The sequence below is a fragment of the Gracilinanus agilis genome, chromosome 2 (assembly GCF_016433145.1).
Source record: "Gracilinanus agilis isolate LMUSP501 chromosome 2, AgileGrace, whole genome shotgun sequence".
In the NCBI taxonomy this organism is placed as follows: domain Eukaryota; kingdom Metazoa; phylum Chordata; class Mammalia; order Didelphimorphia; family Didelphidae; genus Gracilinanus; species Gracilinanus agilis.
This window is the reverse complement of record NC_058131.1, coordinates 607,738,908-607,758,110: the sequence shown is the minus strand read 5'-3', so window position 1 is coordinate 607,758,110 and position 19,203 is coordinate 607,738,908. Positions and strand designations below refer to the sequence as shown.

General features: G+C 37.3%; 1 protein-coding gene across 2 annotated transcripts in view; it reads left to right on the top strand.

Moving 5' to 3' along the window:
- The window catches only part of EFL1 (elongation factor like GTPase 1), a 250,801-nt gene that overhangs the window by 32,956 nt on the left and 198,642 nt on the right, over window positions 1-19,203 (top strand). For both annotated transcript variants that reach the window (XM_044665477.1, XM_044665476.1), the window contains 3 exons: window positions 322-458; window positions 3,016-3,138; window positions 5,643-5,742. In XM_044665477.1, the coding sequence (XP_044521412.1) occupies window positions 322-458; window positions 3,016-3,138; window positions 5,643-5,742 (360 nt within the window). The remainder of the gene's footprint in view (window positions 1-321; window positions 459-3,015; window positions 3,139-5,642; window positions 5,743-19,203) is intronic.

Below are 19,203 nucleotides of genomic sequence, written 5' to 3'. Positions count from 1 at the left end.
GTCTGAAAGTGAAGTGAAAATTAATTTTATTGTTCTAGTTCCATTTTGAATGATAGGCTAGTCATTTTTTTCTCACCATTTGTAAGACTATATTGTTGGTAATGTGGTTTGTCCTAAAAGTTTTGGAGTCTCCCACTTTGAAAATTAAAAAAAAAAAGATTGTTTTTGCACTATGGCAATAATTCACTTCCAAATATTTATAGTCTTTTGTTGAAAAATAAAGGTTGGGGAGCAAATAGCTAATTAAATTTTACTTCTCTTTTAAATTTCTGTGTGTATAGAAATATAATCTTGTGTTTTTATTTTGTTGAATGATTATAGGGACAAAGAAAAAATTGACAAAATAGTAAGCTCATTGGGATTAAAAATTGGAGCACGGGAGGCACGACATTCTGACCCTAAAGTTCAGATTAATGCCATTTGCAGCCAGTGGCTTCCAATATCAAATAGTGTTCTTGGTATCCTTTTTGAAGTTCTCTACTATTGATGAATCATGAAGACTTTTGAAAATAGACCTCTCCAAGTTGAAGCTTTTTGTGTTATTGTGTAACAAACTTTTTCTAAAGCCTTGCCTATATTTGTTTTTCTCCTCTTAGGGATTTCTTTGCCCCATAACACCTCTTCATTACTAAATCTAGCACGTGTAGGGAAGAAATTGACCTAAATATATCATAGATGATGTACATTTGTCATACTTATTATCTGTAGTTTAACAAAATACATTTTTCCTTAAGTTTTGCTGTTGGCTAATTTGGGAATGGTTTCTACTGGAAATTTGTCTCCATTTTATTATTACTGTATTGTCAATTGATCACTGTTTCTTATCATAATGACCCTTTTCCACTTCCCTGTTCTTCATTGAGCCAATTAATTAACTACATTTAGTGTTTTCTTTAATGGGACCTTTCAGTGGTTTACAACTGTATAATCCTGCAAAACTATATATATATGTCTATCTGTACATATAATTTCAAAGAAGTCTAAATATTTTGAAAATTGAATAATGATGCCCTTAATTTTTTTTTAAGTCCATATTTTTTTGTATGAGAAAAGTTCATATTCTTTAAATGAGAAGTGTAGTTACAGAGTGGCTAGGGAGCTGGCCTCAAGGTCAGGAAGACCTCAAGTTCAAGTTCTGCCTCTATGTTAACCCTCAGTGCCTCAAACAGCTCTCAAAGACTAGAAGCTACAGTATAGGTGCCTATTTACTTTGGTTTTCCAGGAATTTTTGATACTTATTGAAATGACAGATCTTGCCTGTGGATAAATTTTTAAATAACTATTTAACATTTTTCTTTAAATGAAATTACTGTTCCCTCCCACCCCCCAACAACCTCCCCAATTATTAAAGCAGCAGCTCTATATTTAAGAGTTTTGCTGTTTCTGGGGATTACTTAGTGCAATAATTAAAATAGGTTGGACAAATATAAGAATTAAAAAATTGATGTAGTCACTTTTTATAATAAACTCAAGTCAAAAGGCTGTTAGTAGTTTTAGTAGCTTTATTACAGCAAGGTAGAGATAGTAAAGGGGGAAATGTAGGAAGGAGGTAGAAGATATTGTCTAGCTAAATTTTTTTTTTTTTTTTTATCCTGGTACTCCATTCTAGGAGCATAGGGCCACAACCAGTAGGCAATGGGTCACACAGTCGCTCAGGGTCACCCAGCTGGGAAGTGTCTGAGCCCGGACTTGAACCTAGGACCTTTCGTCTCTAGGCCTGGCTCTCAATCCACTGAGCTAGCCCAGCTGCCCCTACTTTAGGTTGCAGTTTCTTTAGCAGATGTAGTTTTTACAGGGTGGGGTTGCTAGCCCCATGCCCAACCCTCCTCCTTTTTCATCCGGGCTAGGGACCATCCTTGGCCCAGGAGTGGTAAGGGTGGGCAGTAGGGGTCAAGTGACTTGCCCAAGGTCACACAGCTGGAAGTGTCCAAGGCCGGACTTGAACCTAGGACCTCCAGTCTCTAGGCCTGGCTCTCAATCCACTGAGCCACTCAGCTGCCCCTTCTAGCTAAATTAACTAAGTCTAAATCTGAGTGCTTCACCGAAGAGAGTGTCCCACCGAAGACAGGAGAAGAGCCAAAAGGCCAGTGTCTCTCCCAGGGTCTCCTCAACCCAGGTGAGACACTAAAGCTGAACTCCTTGAACCATCAACATAGAATCATCTTTCAGCAAGAGGCACTGATGCAGAAGTCTTCCCTCAGCAAGAGGCACCGAGGCAGCAGAATGACTCAGAATGCCCTCGGCTGGCTTTTATAAGCAGTTTTCTCTGCATCACTTCCTGTCTCTCTGGTGTCTAGTTCCTTTCACTGTGGGCTGGTGTATCACATCTCAGAAACCAATCATAGTCTCCCAATTTTCCTAGCACTTGGGGGAAGGTGGACAGGGGTGGGGTGGGAGGGTGGGCCCAGCTTTTGTGGTCTTTTAGGACTAAGTGCTAATAACTAAGTGTGAAAAGCAGGAGACTCCAAGTTCTTGATTGATTAAGTTAAAATAAACAAATTCCCTTTCACACTAGTACATATCTCCCAGAAATTTCTAACTATAAGTATCCAAATGGTAATCCTTGGAGGTCTTATAATAGGATGAAGCCTTTTAATAATTGCTGGTATTTGTTTTTGTACTAAAGTATTAAAAATTGCAGTTTTTATTTGTTATGTAGGAATTTTACATAGTATCTTTATATTGTATGAAGTATAAAAACTCCTTTTATAGTCACTTGGGTAAATATTATATAAATCTATAAGGTTCAGTTATAATTACTTTTTCAGTCAAATGAGGATATTGCTCTGTCATACCTGCCATGTGGAATTGTGGTGAATATCAAATATATGCAATGTGCTTTTGTTAACCTTACAATGCCAGATAACCCATAATTTGTCTGTGATTATCATCTCTCCTAATCTGCTGATCTTACCCTATATCATTTGCTAATGAAACCTTTTTTAAAATCCAGTACAAAGAAATTGGGGGCAAATTCTAGCTCATTAGCTTTGAATCCTTAACAGTGAGTTTTAGACATGGTATGCCAGAAACTCCCTAGTCCTCTTGACATCCCAGCTGAGCGAGTAGAGAGGCTGCTATGCACTGGAGCAAGGACATTTGATTCTCTTCCACCAGAAACCCAGGAACTAAAGACAGGTAAGCTAAATTTGAACAAATTAATTTAGAAACAATTAAGGGCAGCTAAGCTAAGTGGATAGAATATCAAGTCTTAAGTAGGGAGGACCTAGGTTGAAATGTTGTCTCAGACACTTTCTAGCAAGTCATTTAATCCAGATTATCTAGTTCTTGTCACGCATCTGCCTAAAATTGATACTAAAACAGAAGGTAAGGTTACTTGGGAAACCCCCCCCAAAAAAACTATTAAAGCCCATTCAAAGCTCTATAAATCTAGGATTTGGTGTTCTGATCACTGGATATGTATAATTTCAGCTTTGGAGCTAGTCTTGATAGTAATGATTTTTTAATTCATCTATTTGACCTTTAAAATCTTTTTTATATGACTCCACTTGTCTTAACATACTTTTTTTTTTTAAGCCCTTAACTTATGTGTATTGACTTATAGGTGGAAGAGTGGTAAAGGTAGGCAATGGGGGCCAAGTGACTTGCCCAGGGTCACACAGCTGGGAAGCTTCTTTGGCCGGATTTGAACCTAGGACCTCCCGTTTCTAGGCCTGGCTCTCAATCCACTGAGCTACCCAGCTGCCCCTCCACTTGTCTTTTAAACTACTTGTTTTTTAGGTTTGGGATTGTTACACTTTTTTTTTTAATCTCTTTTACAACTAGCACCATTGCCTGGATCATTTTAAGAGCTCATTATATGATTATTGATTGATTGATTGATTGATTGTGGTTGAACTAATGGTACTCAGTCTCTTCCTATGTTCTTGTTAGTTTTTTTCTTAGTTTTTCTTCCTTTTTTGATTAGATTTCCTTTCTTAAGAGTAAAGATGAGATCTGAAATCTTTATGACATTTTGGGACTATAAGCAAATAACACAGCGAAGCAATTACACACATGTTTAATAAACCTTAAAACCTAACCTGCCATCACTCAAATAATGTTAATACTGTTCTTAAGAAACACACACGGGGCAGCTGGGTAGCTCAGTGGAGTGAGAGTCAGGCCTAGAGACAGGAGGTCCTAGGTTCAAACCCGGCCTCAGCCACTTCCCAGCTGTGTGACCCTGGGCAAGTCACTTGACCCCCATTGCCCACCCTTATCACTCTTCCACCTATGAGACAATACACCGAAGTACAAGGGTTTAAAAAAAAAAAAGAAACACACACACACATTTTTAAATTTTAAAGTGACTTTTTTATGGTATCATTTAACCTTATCCTGTGGTGAGCCAAGTTTCCAAAAATAGGTATATTTAGGTGTACTAAGTGAGTTCTTAAGGGAATTGTTTTAGATTCCCCTTGGCAAGAGTTTTATCAGAAGATTGATTCTCACTTTGGATTAAAAATGTAAGTGCACTTTGCCAGAAAGGAGCTCTGAGATATTCAGTGGCAACTTGCTCAGAACTCCATTTATGCTCTTTCTTCCTGTAGACAAAAATGTTACTTCATTGCAATATGAAGTTAGATGATGTTCTTATAGCTTTTAGATGAAATCTTTCAGGCTCTTTTTTTTTGTTTGTTTGATAGGATCTACCCTAATATGATAGAAGGTAGATTCCCAAATTGTGTAAATGTTGTGGGGACTAATTTTTGATAGGGCCCAAAGAAAGCAGACTGTTCTCTTCTTTTTGCCATTTTGATCAGGAGTGCTGGCAGGAAAAAGCCCTTCATAAAAGTACAGGGTGCAAATAGTTTATAAGTAGCCTATAATTTATACACATTTATGTATATTTGAATAACTCATACCTAGGAATTACTATGTCATCCTCAGCTTGAGAGCTTTAACTTTGGGGCTTGTTAGAACTCTCCATCTTGTATTGGTATGGAAATTCCTCAGTAACTAAAGCCTCTTCCCCAACACCAGTATTTCCATGATTGGCTTCAAAGGAATTTGTTCTGGAACATTAAAATGGCCATTTTTGAAACTGTTTCAAGAGTTTGGTGGCATTTCCCTATTAACAATACCCTGCCATCTATGTATCTCCTGGCATCCCTTTGATATGGAATTATATTATGGAAGTCATAGGATCATTGTTCTAAAGCTAGAAGAGCTGTCTGATGCCACCTAGTCTTCAGGTAATGTAGGTTGGATTACTTAAGGTTTCCTAAGTTTACAGGTTATCCCATCCATACTGTGTGGATACTTGTTAGCTCTTCTCACAGAGCGTGTCCCTTTTCAGGGTAAGATGCCATACCCTCTCCTAATTTATTATTTCAATTATTTCTTCTACATCTTGAGAGTCCTTTGGGGCCTATAGTCCAACCATTCACTACAAATAGCAGCCAGACAAATAAGTCATTATAAATTACTTTGATTTTTTTTCCCGAGTCTTCAAAGAAGGGAAGCATTTTGTTCTTTGGAAAAGCAATTCTTTAAGTAGAATTTAAAAAATAATTAAGATCACTGGTTGGTTTTAGTTCTAAATGTTGTTTTATTCCAAGTCTCATTTGTTCTAATGAAATTTGGTTTTCTTATAGTAGGTAAAGAAAAAGAGTGACTTTTGTTTCTCATTTCTTTAGCTTTTATGAAATGTGGAAGTGAAGACACAGCTCCAGTTATCATCTTTGTTTCTAAAATGTTTGCAGTGGATGCAAGGTCTTTGCCTTGTAACAAACCAAGGTAAGGCTCAAGGAGAAAATGGAGATTTCTCCTCCTGGGAGCTGGTTGAAGGTAGGATGTGTGTACTGGTGGTAGGGGTAGGATTATAACTTTTCTTGACTAGTTCATAATTTCTGACCACCAGGAATAACTCCTAAGATTCATTCTAGATGATAAAACACTTTTGCTTGTGGCCTTCCCTTTGTAATCGTGCCATGTATATGGTACTTTGTTAATTATCCATTTCTCTTGATATGTTGATGTATGTGTATATGGTTATTTTGTGTGTGCTTCTTGCCTTTCTAATCATCATGTATGTGTGTGTGCGTGCATGTGTGTGTGTGTATGTGTGTATATATAAATATATACACACATATTATATATATATATAATCAAAAGCTGGAATAACATGTTTGTGTGCACTGTGTAAGCTTATGCATTTATTCTCTGCATTTAAAAAGATGAGCTCCCCTCTCCTGGAAGTTCTGTGTTGTCAGCCTAGCACCTGCGACTTATCACAAAATTCCTACCCACCACAGAGAACAGGATTTTTTTCTCCAATTAAAAACTTATACATTTCTCAAATTAACAGGATCTAAGGCCTATGCTTTCTTCACTATTCCATGTTCTCACTGATGAGAGCAGTCTTAAAGTACTTCAGTAATTTGAGATTTCTTTCTTTTCTACTGTCCATACCTTTAGAATGGAAAATAAAATCAACCCCAACAGTGAAAGAAAAATTATGACCAGCAGCAATAGAAATACTTATTGTATCTTTTAGCTGAAGTTGTTTTTTCCTCTATCTAGGAAGCTTAAAGTTTATTACAAGCTGTGCAGGTTGACTAGTCTAAAATGAGATCAGGTCTAGTCAGAATCAAGACACCCAGATGCTTAGTCTGTTTAGAGTACTAATATAACTATTGCTAATGCATATTTTTTGCTATTAAAATGTCCTTTTGACTTAATTCACTAATTTAATTTTTAAAGAAAAACTATTTTATATGACTCTTGTTCAAGAAAGTAAACATTGTTTTATAATTGTGTAGTCAGATTGAATGTGAAGAAATAGTCAAGTTTTCTTCAAGTGACTTGGCATTTTAGCATTTGAATTAGAATAGTGTAATTCCTCAAAGTATATTAGGCAGCAGCTACTGAAAATTTCACCATTGTGATTCAGTTAGACTAGGCCTTTGATCTTGGTGAACCACATGAACATATTAAATGGAGTTTTAAGTGGGTTTTACTTCTCTAGTGAATGATCCCTTCACATCTGTGGTATCATGAATTATTTTGACAGGTCTTTGGTGTGCAGTGAAAGTTGATGCTGTGCAACATTTTTGTTTCTTCTCACCAAATGAAATTTTTTCATACTAACTTTGCAGGTTTAGAAAGGTCTCAAAGTTAGTTCAGTACCTTTTAGTTTAAGTTTATTTAAACTATTTATTGCTGCATTGAATATTTAAATCTAAAGATTTCTAAAATATGGAGCTTTATAAATGAAGGTCTGCCTTTGGGACTTTAGCATTGGCTTTACATCAGATCTTGGTATTTATAGTTATAACACAAGGAATTAAAACATATAGCTGAAGCACTCTTTATTTTCTGATACAAAACATTTTATATTCTTCAGTTTTCAAAAAGAATGCTAGAATCATAGAATACCTGAGCAACAAGGGACTTTTAGATGCATCTTTAACTCTGTTTCTTCATTCTACAAGTAAAGAAATAGAGGCACCCCCTGCAAAATGCCTTACCTAAGATCATCTGCTTAAGGAACCAACTAGAATTTGAAGTCAGCTACCTTAAATAGTACTTTCATTTCATTTCACCTTAGAGGATTCTTATGAGACATCAATTAGTGTTTGTGAAAGTGCTTTATAACTGCTAAAACTGCTGTGATTCATAAGTTTTCTTGTTGTTCCTTCTTTTCTTTTCTTTTTTTTTCTTCTCTCCCCTCTTCACATCTCACTCATATGCATCACCATAAGTACATAATGCCTTATCTGAGCCAGAAAGTCTTCAGATGTGGCCTTGGCTGAGAGCTATGTCTTTCAAAGTGCTCCTCTCATTTGATGAATATTTTTGGCGACAAGGACCCATAAGACAGAGCATTACAATGGAAAGAATACTGGGTCCAGAGTCAGGGGAGCTGGTTCTGACATTTATGTGTGATCAGATATACACAAATCACTTTATCTACATATCTGACCTTCAGTCTTTCTTCATCTGTAAAGTAAGAGGATTGGTTTAGATAACTCTGTGGTCCCTTGCAGCTCAAGAGCTGGGATCCTAAGTAACATCTGCAAGAATGGAAGAGTTGGGATCTGTGTTGGTGGAGATCCCCCAATGGATGAAATCGTAGATGTTTTGAAATATCAAAGTACATTTTATCATTACTACTCCTTTTCCTTCTTCTCTTCCTCTTCCACTCACAATTACAAAGTGTTGCTACAAGGTCTCTTTCCATTCTTTCATGCTATTATTACAAATAAGGTCTAGAGTTTAAATACCCTTGAGTCTTTGACCATTTCTTAGTCAGTGGTGCCTAAGATGTATAGAGTGCTGGATTAGAGTCTTTGGACCTTGCCATTGCCACTTGTACTTGTGGTACTTTGGATCAGTCTCTTTATTTGCCTAGAAAAACAAGGGGTTTAGATATGGTGATTTCCAAGGTACCTTGAGCCCAATTTGTCTAAAATCACGAGAAGGTGGAAATGAATGACATCAAATATTTTCCTAAGAGCAGATTTTGATAGTAGAAAGAATTGATAAAGACTAATATGTAGGATCACCTTGATAAAGAAGGAAAAGAAGCTTTATATCCTAGTGATAATCTTTACACACTTCTTAATTTGACTAGTTTATAGTATATTGGGGCCGGATGAAATCCTAGAGATCATATTATTTTATAGAGGAAAGAACTGAGAATCAGAGTGAGGTGGTAATTCTGAAAAGCTGGGACTAGAGTCAAGAAGACCCAAGTTCAAATGTGTCCTTACATATTTATTACCTGTGTGACTCTGGGCAAGTCACTTAACCTCTATCTGCTTCTATTTTCCTCAACTATAAAATGGGGATAATACTACTACCTACCTCCTAGGGTTGTCATGAAGATCAAATGAGAATATTTGTGAAGCACTTAGCCCAGTGCCTCTTACATTGCAAGTAGGGGCTCTATAAATGCTTATTTTCTTTCTTTCCCCTTATCCAGGATTACCTAACCAGTTAATGATAGAGCTGGGATTAGAATTGTGCTTTCATGAATCCCTGACTATTGCCTCACTATTGACTGTTTTAATTTTCAGTAACCTTAGAATGATACGTATGCCTTGTTTCTATTTTTTCCTATTCATTATTGGGATGAAATGATACAACACAGTAGACCACTAGTATAGTATCTGACTCTCAAATCTTTGAGAATTGGAGCCCTGGTACAATTATTGTACTGGTCATTCATTATCTACAATTTTGATTACTTTAGACAGATACCAAATGACAGAGTTGGTGGGTATGGAAGCCACACCATAATAATTGACATCTGCCCCTGAGGGAATTCTGCCATCATAAGGTCATGTATCCTGCCCCCTTTTCAGGATTTTGGTGGATCTGTAATTTCATTAATGTGACTGTTTCATCAACTAATACAGATTATAAATCATCCATGCCTTTTTATCTATTATTATTTTTCTTCTCTTTCCATAACTATATTTCCTTAAGCGTCCAACCAGTGTATTTCAGGCCTTCTCTGAAGCACCATATGACTGTCCATTCTATCTCTGAAGACTGCTGCTGCAGAACCTATTTACCACTTTGCAGGCCAGTCATATCTGGTAAAAGGCTTTAGCCTACAGAGATCCATATTTTCCCATTGTCCTTTGGGTCATCTGCAGTCCTGGGATTGTGTTTTTGCATGATTGTGTTGTTCCATGACAGTGTTCTTGGGAATTAAGTGTATCAAAAAGATGGACTTTTATAGCACTGAGTAGCTTGAGGTCAATGAACCATTTCTCAGGAGTGATATAGCTTGACAAGTTCCTAGTCAGTTGTGCTTATGATGTATAGAGTGCTGGATTAGAGTCATTGGGACCTTGTCTCTGCCACTTGTACTTGTCATACTGAAATAAGTAAGTGAAGGAACCTTGTAGAGTCTCCAAGTGGGTTGGACCAAAGCTGTAGACCCAATGTGGTCTGCCCACAGTATGGAGCCCAGTGGTAGGCCCAGTTCTGTGGGTTGCAGACAACATAATCTGACTGCTCAGAAGGATGTAAAAACAGATCTTGGCTTATTTGAGAAACTCAGGATGGGTTGTGGACCAGGGAAACGTGATATCTTTAACTCTTATCAGTTCTAACTCCTCCCCCTTGCTGACCCTCATAGGTCCTTTTCGATCTCAAATAATTGGGCTACTCTATTATACTCTATCTTTCTGCTCAAGAATAAGAATATTCTAGCTAAATTCACCTGGCACTAACTGGTCCACTGAGATAAACACAGGGTCAGCAAAGTCTAGGCAGATGGGTTGACCTTGGTGGTCTGGCTCTGTTAGGCAAGATAGAGATTAAGTCCTTGACAGCTCACGCAGAATAGGTGGAAATATTGATAAAGCCAAGAAACAGGTCACAGGATCTAGATTAGGCTCAGAGAAGACTTCTTGAGATTTGGAAAACCTCCAAGGGAAGTCAGGAACACAGCTTCTTTCTCTAGCTTGATCCAAAGATGGCCACAGGAAGGAAGCTCCTGCTCTCCAGAGATCAACCAACCCCCTTGGAATCTCAATGTCTCCTCTTATCAGTCCTTACTGTTCTAGAACCTCACCTGTTTGGTTCCACCCATGTGCCAGCTCTCCTTTGCAAATCATTTGCAAATGCCCAAACCCTCTGCAACTTTTCCATTCTTTCTATTTCCTTTCTATAGTACTTTGGCTATGTCTCTTCACCTACGTAGAACTATTTCTTTATAAAATGATGTCCAAGTTACTTTCCAGCTATAAACTATAAAGATCCATAAATACACATTTCAATAATTGATGGACTAATTCAATGGTCAGCTGTCTAGCAGCATGTCATAATCTAAAGAATAATCTTCTACCTACCCACTTTTTTGGTCCAGACTTGTGACTTCTTTGGTTTAGTTAAGGAGCTCCTTTGATTGCTGGAGACACTGAGACATAAATGACTTGCCAATGGTCTGACAATCAGTATATTTTAGAGAGAATATTTGAACACAGGTTTTTCTAACTCTGAGGACCAGCTCTGTGGCTGCTTCTTATGTCCTGACTCTTATCTACTACTGAATCACTATGACTTAGGGCAAGTAATTTTATCACTCTTGGAACTATTTTCCTTTCTTCCCAAGTCAAAAAAAGAGATTGGATTAGATTATCTCTAAGTTCCATCCTAACTTTAAGATTCAGTTTTAGAACTTTATTGTTACTCTCACAGTATCCATCATGTGTATTACTCCCCTTAAGTGAAGATTTCATAGCTGAACACTGTGTATGTGTATACATACATGAGTGCATACATTCATTTAGTTTCCTTTAGAGGCTAGCTGGCTAGGTGGTTTTTTGATTCCTTGAGCTAATTTTATAAGCCATCTTAAGAAAGTGACCCATCTGGCTAGCTCATTCTGTGATCAAGTGCCTGTCTAAAAATGAATCATTTTATGTCTAACACAGTTACAAATCAGGAGAAGGGAGAAGGTTGCATTTCTTTGCCTAAGCCACAAACCCTCACATGAAACTTCAAATGCCCTGCCCATAGCCAATTATTCAAAGATCCAATAAGATCGTTAGAATCCCTTGTTTTTGTATTGCACTTTGTGGTTTTAAAAGCATTTTCATGTATAACAATATCTTATCTCTGAAAGGCTGTAGAAAAGACTGGCAGAGGTTATTTTGGTTGTGGAAGCTCAGAGAATTTGAGCCAGGTCTTTTGGTGCCAGGGTTAGCCCATCTTGATTCCTAAGTTTTGGGCTGCTTCTACCTACACCATGCTTTCATTTCTTTAGTAAAAGTAGTGAATATGTAGTCTCAGCCACCATGGAGTGGCTGGTTCAGGGCAACCTAGGATAGTCCTTAAAATGCCAATAGCCCAAAAAAGGGAATACTGACTCATTTTATACTGAGGAGTAAGTTTGTCAATAAGTGGGGCCTTTCCTGAGAGAGTGCTTTGGTACAGGAGATGAGGAACAGAGGAAGGTGAGTCATGTATCCTCATAGGAGCTTTGACAACTACACTACCTCCACCAAGGCTGGATTGTATCCTCTATTCATTATTCTATAGCAGGATATCTGGTATCATGGAGAGAGTGCTGGACTTGTCAGAATCAGCACTCCCTTTGGCACTTAGTAGCATGTGACCATAGGTAGTCTATTCCATTGCTATGAGTACCACCTACCTCCTAGCACTTTAAAGAAGATCAAATGAGGAAATGGATGGGAAATGCTTTACAAATTATAAAGAGTTTCATAAATGTTAATTATTATTACCTCTGCTTTGGTCTACCTATTAGTAAAGGTGGAAGCTTATTAATGGATTTTCTTTTTGAAGATCAGCTGTTTGTAGATTTGCTTAGGAGTCAACCCACCTGGACCATAAAGAAGTTTACATAGTCTTCCTTTCTTTTTTGTTACTCTTTTGTGAGGTTTTCCCCTTAATGAGAATTTATATAAATAGTGCAGATTTACTAGAACCCCATGTTTATGTTTCTCTCAGACTTACTGCTGTTATGGTTGTTCATTTGTTTCAGTTGTACCTGACATTTCATGACCTCATTTGGGGTTTTCTTGGCAGTTACTAGAGTAGTTTGTCATTTCCTTCTCCTGCTCATTTTACAGATGAGAAAACTGAAGCAGCTGACAGGGTTTAAGTGATTTACCTGGCATCATGCATCTAGTAAGTGCTTGTAGCCAGATTTGAAATTGAAAATGAGCTTTCCTAACTCTAGGTCTGGTGCTCTATGCACTGTGCCACCTAGCTGCCCAAGGAACATCATTGGGTTCGTGTTATTCTCAAAGATATGAAATGGCATTGCTAATTGTTATGGGGAGAAAACTTGAAGTTTCCCAAGTAATATTTCTGGTTTGCACTGAGCAGTGGACTGATCACAAAGATTTTGAAAACAGAGGTAGTTAGCTATAAGTATAAGTTATAAGGCTTCAAGAGATAAGGAGATGAATGGCAAATAGATGGTGTTTACCTGATGCTCTGAACAAAATTATTCTCTTTGTGCCTTTAAGACTTGAAAATTCCCTAAGGAATTTTGGGCATTGCACAAGAAAACAAAAAAACTCCAAAAAACAAAACCCTAGAATTAGTTCCAGGCTGATTTCCCATTTATCAGGAACTATGATGATTTTTTTCAACATTTACCTTCTGTCTTAGAATCAATACTATGTATTGGTTCTAAGGCAGAGATTGGTAAGGGCTAGGCAATGAGGGTTAAGTGACTTGCACAGGATCACACAAGTAGGAAGTGTCTGAGGCCAGATTTGAACCCAGGACCTCCCATCTCTGGGCCTGGTTCTCAATCCACTGAGCTACCCAGCTGCCCACTGAACTATGATGATTTAAAAAAAACGTTTTATTACAATATCTGACTCATCTTAAACTTTCTTCCTCCCCTTCCCCTCACCCCTTTTTCCCAAGACAACATGAAGGATGTTTTGAAAATGTGGTCAAAATATATTTCAGAATCATGTGGTTTGAAGTGTCATAGATTTAGAGATTTAAGGAACCACAAAAGTACTTCCTCATTTTATAGATGAAAAAATTGATGTCCAAGGTGACAAAGGAAGAGACAGAGTTGTGATTCAAACTTAAGGCTTCTGACTCCAAATTCACTACTCTTTCTTCTGTTACCATAATAAATTTTGAATTTAAGTGCCTTCTAGAGAAGGAAAAGTTTGTTTGACCCAAATTTTCTGAGTAATTGCTTCAATTCTTTATATTGTAGGAGTAGATTATAAGATGGCCTAGATCAGTGATGGGCAAACTTTTTAAAGGAAAGGAAATGCTCATCTGTCAATCTGTTTCTAAGGCAACTCTTTTTCATTGTATTGTATCCTACTCGTATTCTCAGATTAGGAATAATGTCTAGCTACCTGGTAGAACATTTTAGGGGGCCTGCAGGCTGTAGTTTGCCCATCACTGGCCTAGATACTTATTTTCTTTTTTGACCAGAACACAATGCATCCAGAATCAATGAAAAAATGAGATTTGTAGTGCTTTTTACATACTTTACAGCACTATGTAATGCTAGTTATTATGAATAAACCAGCTTTCCTTCTAATAAAATTTCATTCCATTTTTTTTTTAAACCTTCACCTTCCGTCTTGGAGTCAATACTACGGATTGGCTCCAAGGCAGAAGAGTGGTAAGGGTAGGCCAGTAGTTCCCAAACTTTTTTGACCTACCGCCCCCTTTCCAGAAAAAATATTACTTAGCCCCCTGGAAATTAATTTTTTAAAAATTTTAATAGCGATTAATAGGAAAGATAAATGCACCTGTGTCCATCACCGTGCCCCTGGATCACTGCAGCACCCACCAGGAGGCTGTAGTGCCCACTTTGGGAATCACTGGGGTAGGCACTGGGGGTCAAGTGACTTGCCCACGGTCACACAGCTGGGAAGTGGCTGAGGCCAGATTTGTACCCAGGACCTCCTGTCTCTAGGCCTGGTTCTCACTCCACTGAGCTACCCAGCTGCCCCCCCATTCCATTTATTTTTAACCTCACCATGTACACTTCTTTATTTGCTTATTACAACTATTATTAATTCTCCTAATCCTTCCCTCATTTCAGCATGATGTGCCTGCTTGTGACTTTATCTAAAGGCTCAAGGCCTCTAATATGGTCTGAGAGTAATTCTAGACTTGGGCAGGTATTGGGCAGAAACTTTATTCAATTAAACCTAGTTCTTACTGTTTGTTAGACTCTGTGCCTATTCCCCAAACTCTTTGCCTAGATCTTGGATCTCAATTTACCAAGGCTCTTTGGTCTAGAAGACTCCTGACTTCCTTTTCTGGGACCCATATGGTTTGTGTTCCAATCTGTTTACCTGATTTTAATTTTCTCGCTCACTTGAAATTTTAGTCTTATTTTTAGTCTTTCTTATCAGTGCCATACTTTTTCAGATTGTACCCAGCCCAAAGCACAGTAAAACATTTTCCAGTGGTGGCTTTTTCTTTAGGCAGTTGACCAGAAATTTCATCATTAATTGGAAAATGGCTATTTTGTTATTAATTTCTTCCATAATTGATCTGATACTCGCTTGACAATGATCTGCCTTTTGCATGTTCTTCATTACCTTCTTGAGGACTTTAGTCATTTCTAAAGATATCTTTGTTTACTTGATATAAAGGAGCTCCCTGTTCCTACCCAATTCATACATAACCAATGATTCATTGGTTCTGTTTCCTTTAAGATGGAGCAATATTCTGTAAAGTTTTTTTAAAGCTCTCCTATTTCTTCTCTTTTGTTTTATAACAACTTCAAAATCTTATCAAGCTGAAATTTTCTATTTAAGTTTGTCATTTTTTGGTTATCAAATATTTATATTTTTATATTTCAAATATAAATATGTAACACATATATTTGTATTTCAAAATTTAAATCTGAATTTTCTCAGCAGACTTTATTATAATTGGTAGATTTCCTACCTTTAATTCTTTAGAAATGTTAATGTATTTTCACTTGGAGTCCTCATAAGAGTTTAAAAGTATTATTTCACAAGAGAAAATTATAGTTAAGTATAATTTGCATTCAAATCTTGTGAATAAAACATTTTAGTTATAACTAACTTATACAATGCTTTATGGGTAGCATGCTTTTTATACCTGCCCTCATTTACTTCTCACAACAACCTTGTGAGACAGATAGTATAGATGTGTTTATTTTACAGATTTTAAAATTGTAAGATCATATGGCTTTTAAATTGTAGAGAGGGCAAGTTATCTAACCTTGATTACCTAACCCATGTCATTCTTCCAGCTTAGAATTAATACTAAGAATGTAAGGGTTTTAAAAAAAAAAGTTCACTTAGTTTTGAGGAAAGATATTCTACCTTGAATAGAGACATGTTTGGAGGATATTTACGTTTGATCACATGATTTGGTTAAGTGATATTCTCTATGATACCTCTACTTTTTTATGGTGGAGTCTTTATGTGCAGGATTTCTGCCATTTTATACAGATTTTATTGCTAAAACAGTAAAGATTATAGGTTTATTGATAATACTTACTTTCCCCTTATATTTATATCTAATGGGAATAGAATACTTTAACAATTGAACTAGTATTTCTTATTTTGTTCAAATCCCTCAGATGTATGGAATGGATGAGGCAGGAATGATTTACTCTTTTTGCCTGTCATTTACTAACTTAAGTGGAAAACTCCCTTAAGTGTTAAAATGGAGATCTTTTAAATAAGATTAGGAGGGGGCAGGCTGGGTAGCTCAGTGGATTGAGAGCCAGGCCTAGAGACAGGAGGTCCTAGGTTCAAATCCGGCCTCAGACACTTCCCAGCTGTGTGACCCTGGGCAAGTCACTTGACCCCCATTGCCTACCCTTACCAATCTTCCACCTATAAGTCAATGCACAGAAGTTAAGGGTTTAAAATTTAAAAAAAAAATAAGATTAGGACTCAGCTTTCTAGCCACAACTAAAATACAAAGGTTAGATAACCCCACTTGACTTATCCTAAAGTCATGTAGTTATGCCCCAGAGGAGATATTTTTAGTGCTTAGCACATAACCTGAAACATAGAAGTTGCTTTATAAATTTTTATTGACTTACTGACAGACTTCCAATAGCTAGCTATCTAAAATAGAGAAATCAACTTGGCAACAAGTTAAAGATTTCGGGGGAACCTGATGAAAGTAGTTATCCCAAAGCCATGTATTTATATCACAGAGGAGAGACATGGAGTCACTGACCTGAGGTCTTCCCCTGGATTATTATGTGTAAAATGAAAGTGTATATTTAGATTGGAGGCCACATTGACATCAGTAAGGGATGACAAGTGACTGAGGGAGAAAATAGAAGCATGAGAAAAATTGAACAAGTATGAGGTGTCAGTTAGCTTTTTAGATATTTGACTTTTTGTGCTTTAGTAGCTTAAAACTGCACGGAAACTTTTGGGACACCCTTTATAAAGTCTCTGTGATCTAGGTCCTTGTGCTGCTGGAGAGTTCAGCTCTACATCTGAATAGGCAGTGATGTCCTTGCTCTTGTTCAGCATGTCCCTAACATTGCCCCACGTCATTAATGCAGGGTTTGTCTGTGTTAAGTGAGTATCACTGGATGAGTGACCAAGTTGGAACCACATAGTACCACCATGAAGGGAGTGGCCAAGCAACTAGACCAAAGGCAAGGAAATCCATTGGATAGGGCAGAGAGAGGAAGAGAAAGGGCTGGCAAGTTGGCCAAGAGCAGCTGAGCAGATGGGAAGGAATTGAGGGTGAAACTAGACATGTTGCCCACAAGGCATTCAGCAGCCCTAAAAACTTAACTGAGGTCAAGATACCAAGGACTATGGGAGGTGCCTCGGGAAAGACAGACCATTGGATCACCTGCCTTGTCACCTTCAGGGAGATTCCCTTTGTACTTACACGTTGGTAAATATGTTGGTGGTAGATAATGTATCTGTATAGACATACACATGCATATATGTGTTGCGTATGTGTGTATAGATGTATAGTTGTGTATATATTATATGTGTATATTATATGTTATTTACATGCTGCTGGAGAATATAGCAATCTCTATCTGAATAGGCACTTTCCAGTCTAATATTCCTGAATATGTGGGTCTGTTACATCATATATATATATATATATATATATATATATATATATATATATACACACACGTATGTGTTTATGTGTATGCATGTATATATTTGTATACATCTATGTATGTAATGTAGATAGAGATATATTCTGTGCTTCGTCTGAGGCAGAGCTGCTTCTCTCTGGCCCCAGCTTCATTACTTTACACAACTGCTTCTCTGATTCCTGCTTCTTTCTCCTTTCCTGCTTTACAAATGATCATGTTAAATAAAGCTGATCCGGACAATACTTTGAGTTCTGCAGAGGAGAGGAGTTTGAGAAAATATACATCTTTTCCTTTTATATGACCTGCTCTAACTATACTAATTATACCTCTCCCTCTTCCCCTCCATCCTTCTCTATCATATGTGTGTATGTGTGTGTGTGTGTGTGTGTGTGTGTGTGTGTGTGTGTGTGTGAGACCACAGAACCATAGAAGGTAGAGTATTATCCCATTTTACTGAAAACTGAAGCATAGGGAAATTGATTGTGCAGGTTACAGCTAATAAGTGGTTTGTCTTTGCTCTACCTACACTGTGACTATGTGACTATCTGATTATGGTATAATCAGTCAGGGTTAGTTTCTCACCAGCATTCTGCTTCTTTGCAGCTATTGCCCTGGGAGACTGTGGTTGATAGATGGTAACTGAAAACAGCCAGCCATAAAGTGAAAGAGAGGGTGGCAAACAGATGGAGTTTTTTTCTTTGGCAGAGATACGGGAATGTGGCAGTAAGAAGGTCATGGTTTCAGAAGTGTCTCCAGGATGATTGATAGCCAGGTTTCCTAGGGACTTAAGGAAGAAGAAGAGACAGGGAGGCAACCATCAGCATCTGGTGGGTCATTTCTTCTTTTTAAAAATAAATTTATTTATTTTTAACATTCATTCATTTACCATTTTGATTTCTGAATTTTCGCCTTTCCTCCAGTCTTTCCCCCATCCATTGAGAAGGCAAGCAATATGATATCAATTATACATATATAACTAACTCATACAATGCTTTATTGGTAGCATGCTTTTTGTACATGTTCTCATTTACTTCTCACAATAACCTTGTGAGACAGATAGTATAAATATGTTTATTTTATAGATTTTAAAATTGTAAGATCACATAGCTTTTAAATTGTAGAGAGGGTACTCATAGTGATTTTGACTCAAATCCTTGATACTCTGTTACCTATTATGTATTGCTTTTCAGGATTATGAAAAATATGTGTGTGTGTTCATGTGTGTTTGTTTAGATAGATAGATGCCTGGTGTATTCATAGCAAGACCTAAGAATGGAATCTTTATCTCTTCTCCTCTGGAGAACTCACTACTGTACCAACTAGCATATTTAATACCACTAGTTGTAACAAGGTAGGGAGAGAGAAGAGGGAATCAGAGACAGTTGTTTAAAGGAGTGAACTTGGGGCCAGCAGAGCAGCACCATCTTGGGTGAAGTCTGAAACAATTAAACTCAGTCTTGAGACTAGAACTTAGGCTATCCAACTGTATACTTGAATAGCTTAAAAGTACAGGACACCATGACTTTGAGGACCTCCTGTACATTCTGGGATCCTGTATATAAAACAGGTGCTTCTTGGGAACTAGGTTTTGCTATGAACTTGTGCTTTTGTTGGCATAGGAAACTTGTGGTATGGAAAATACCCTC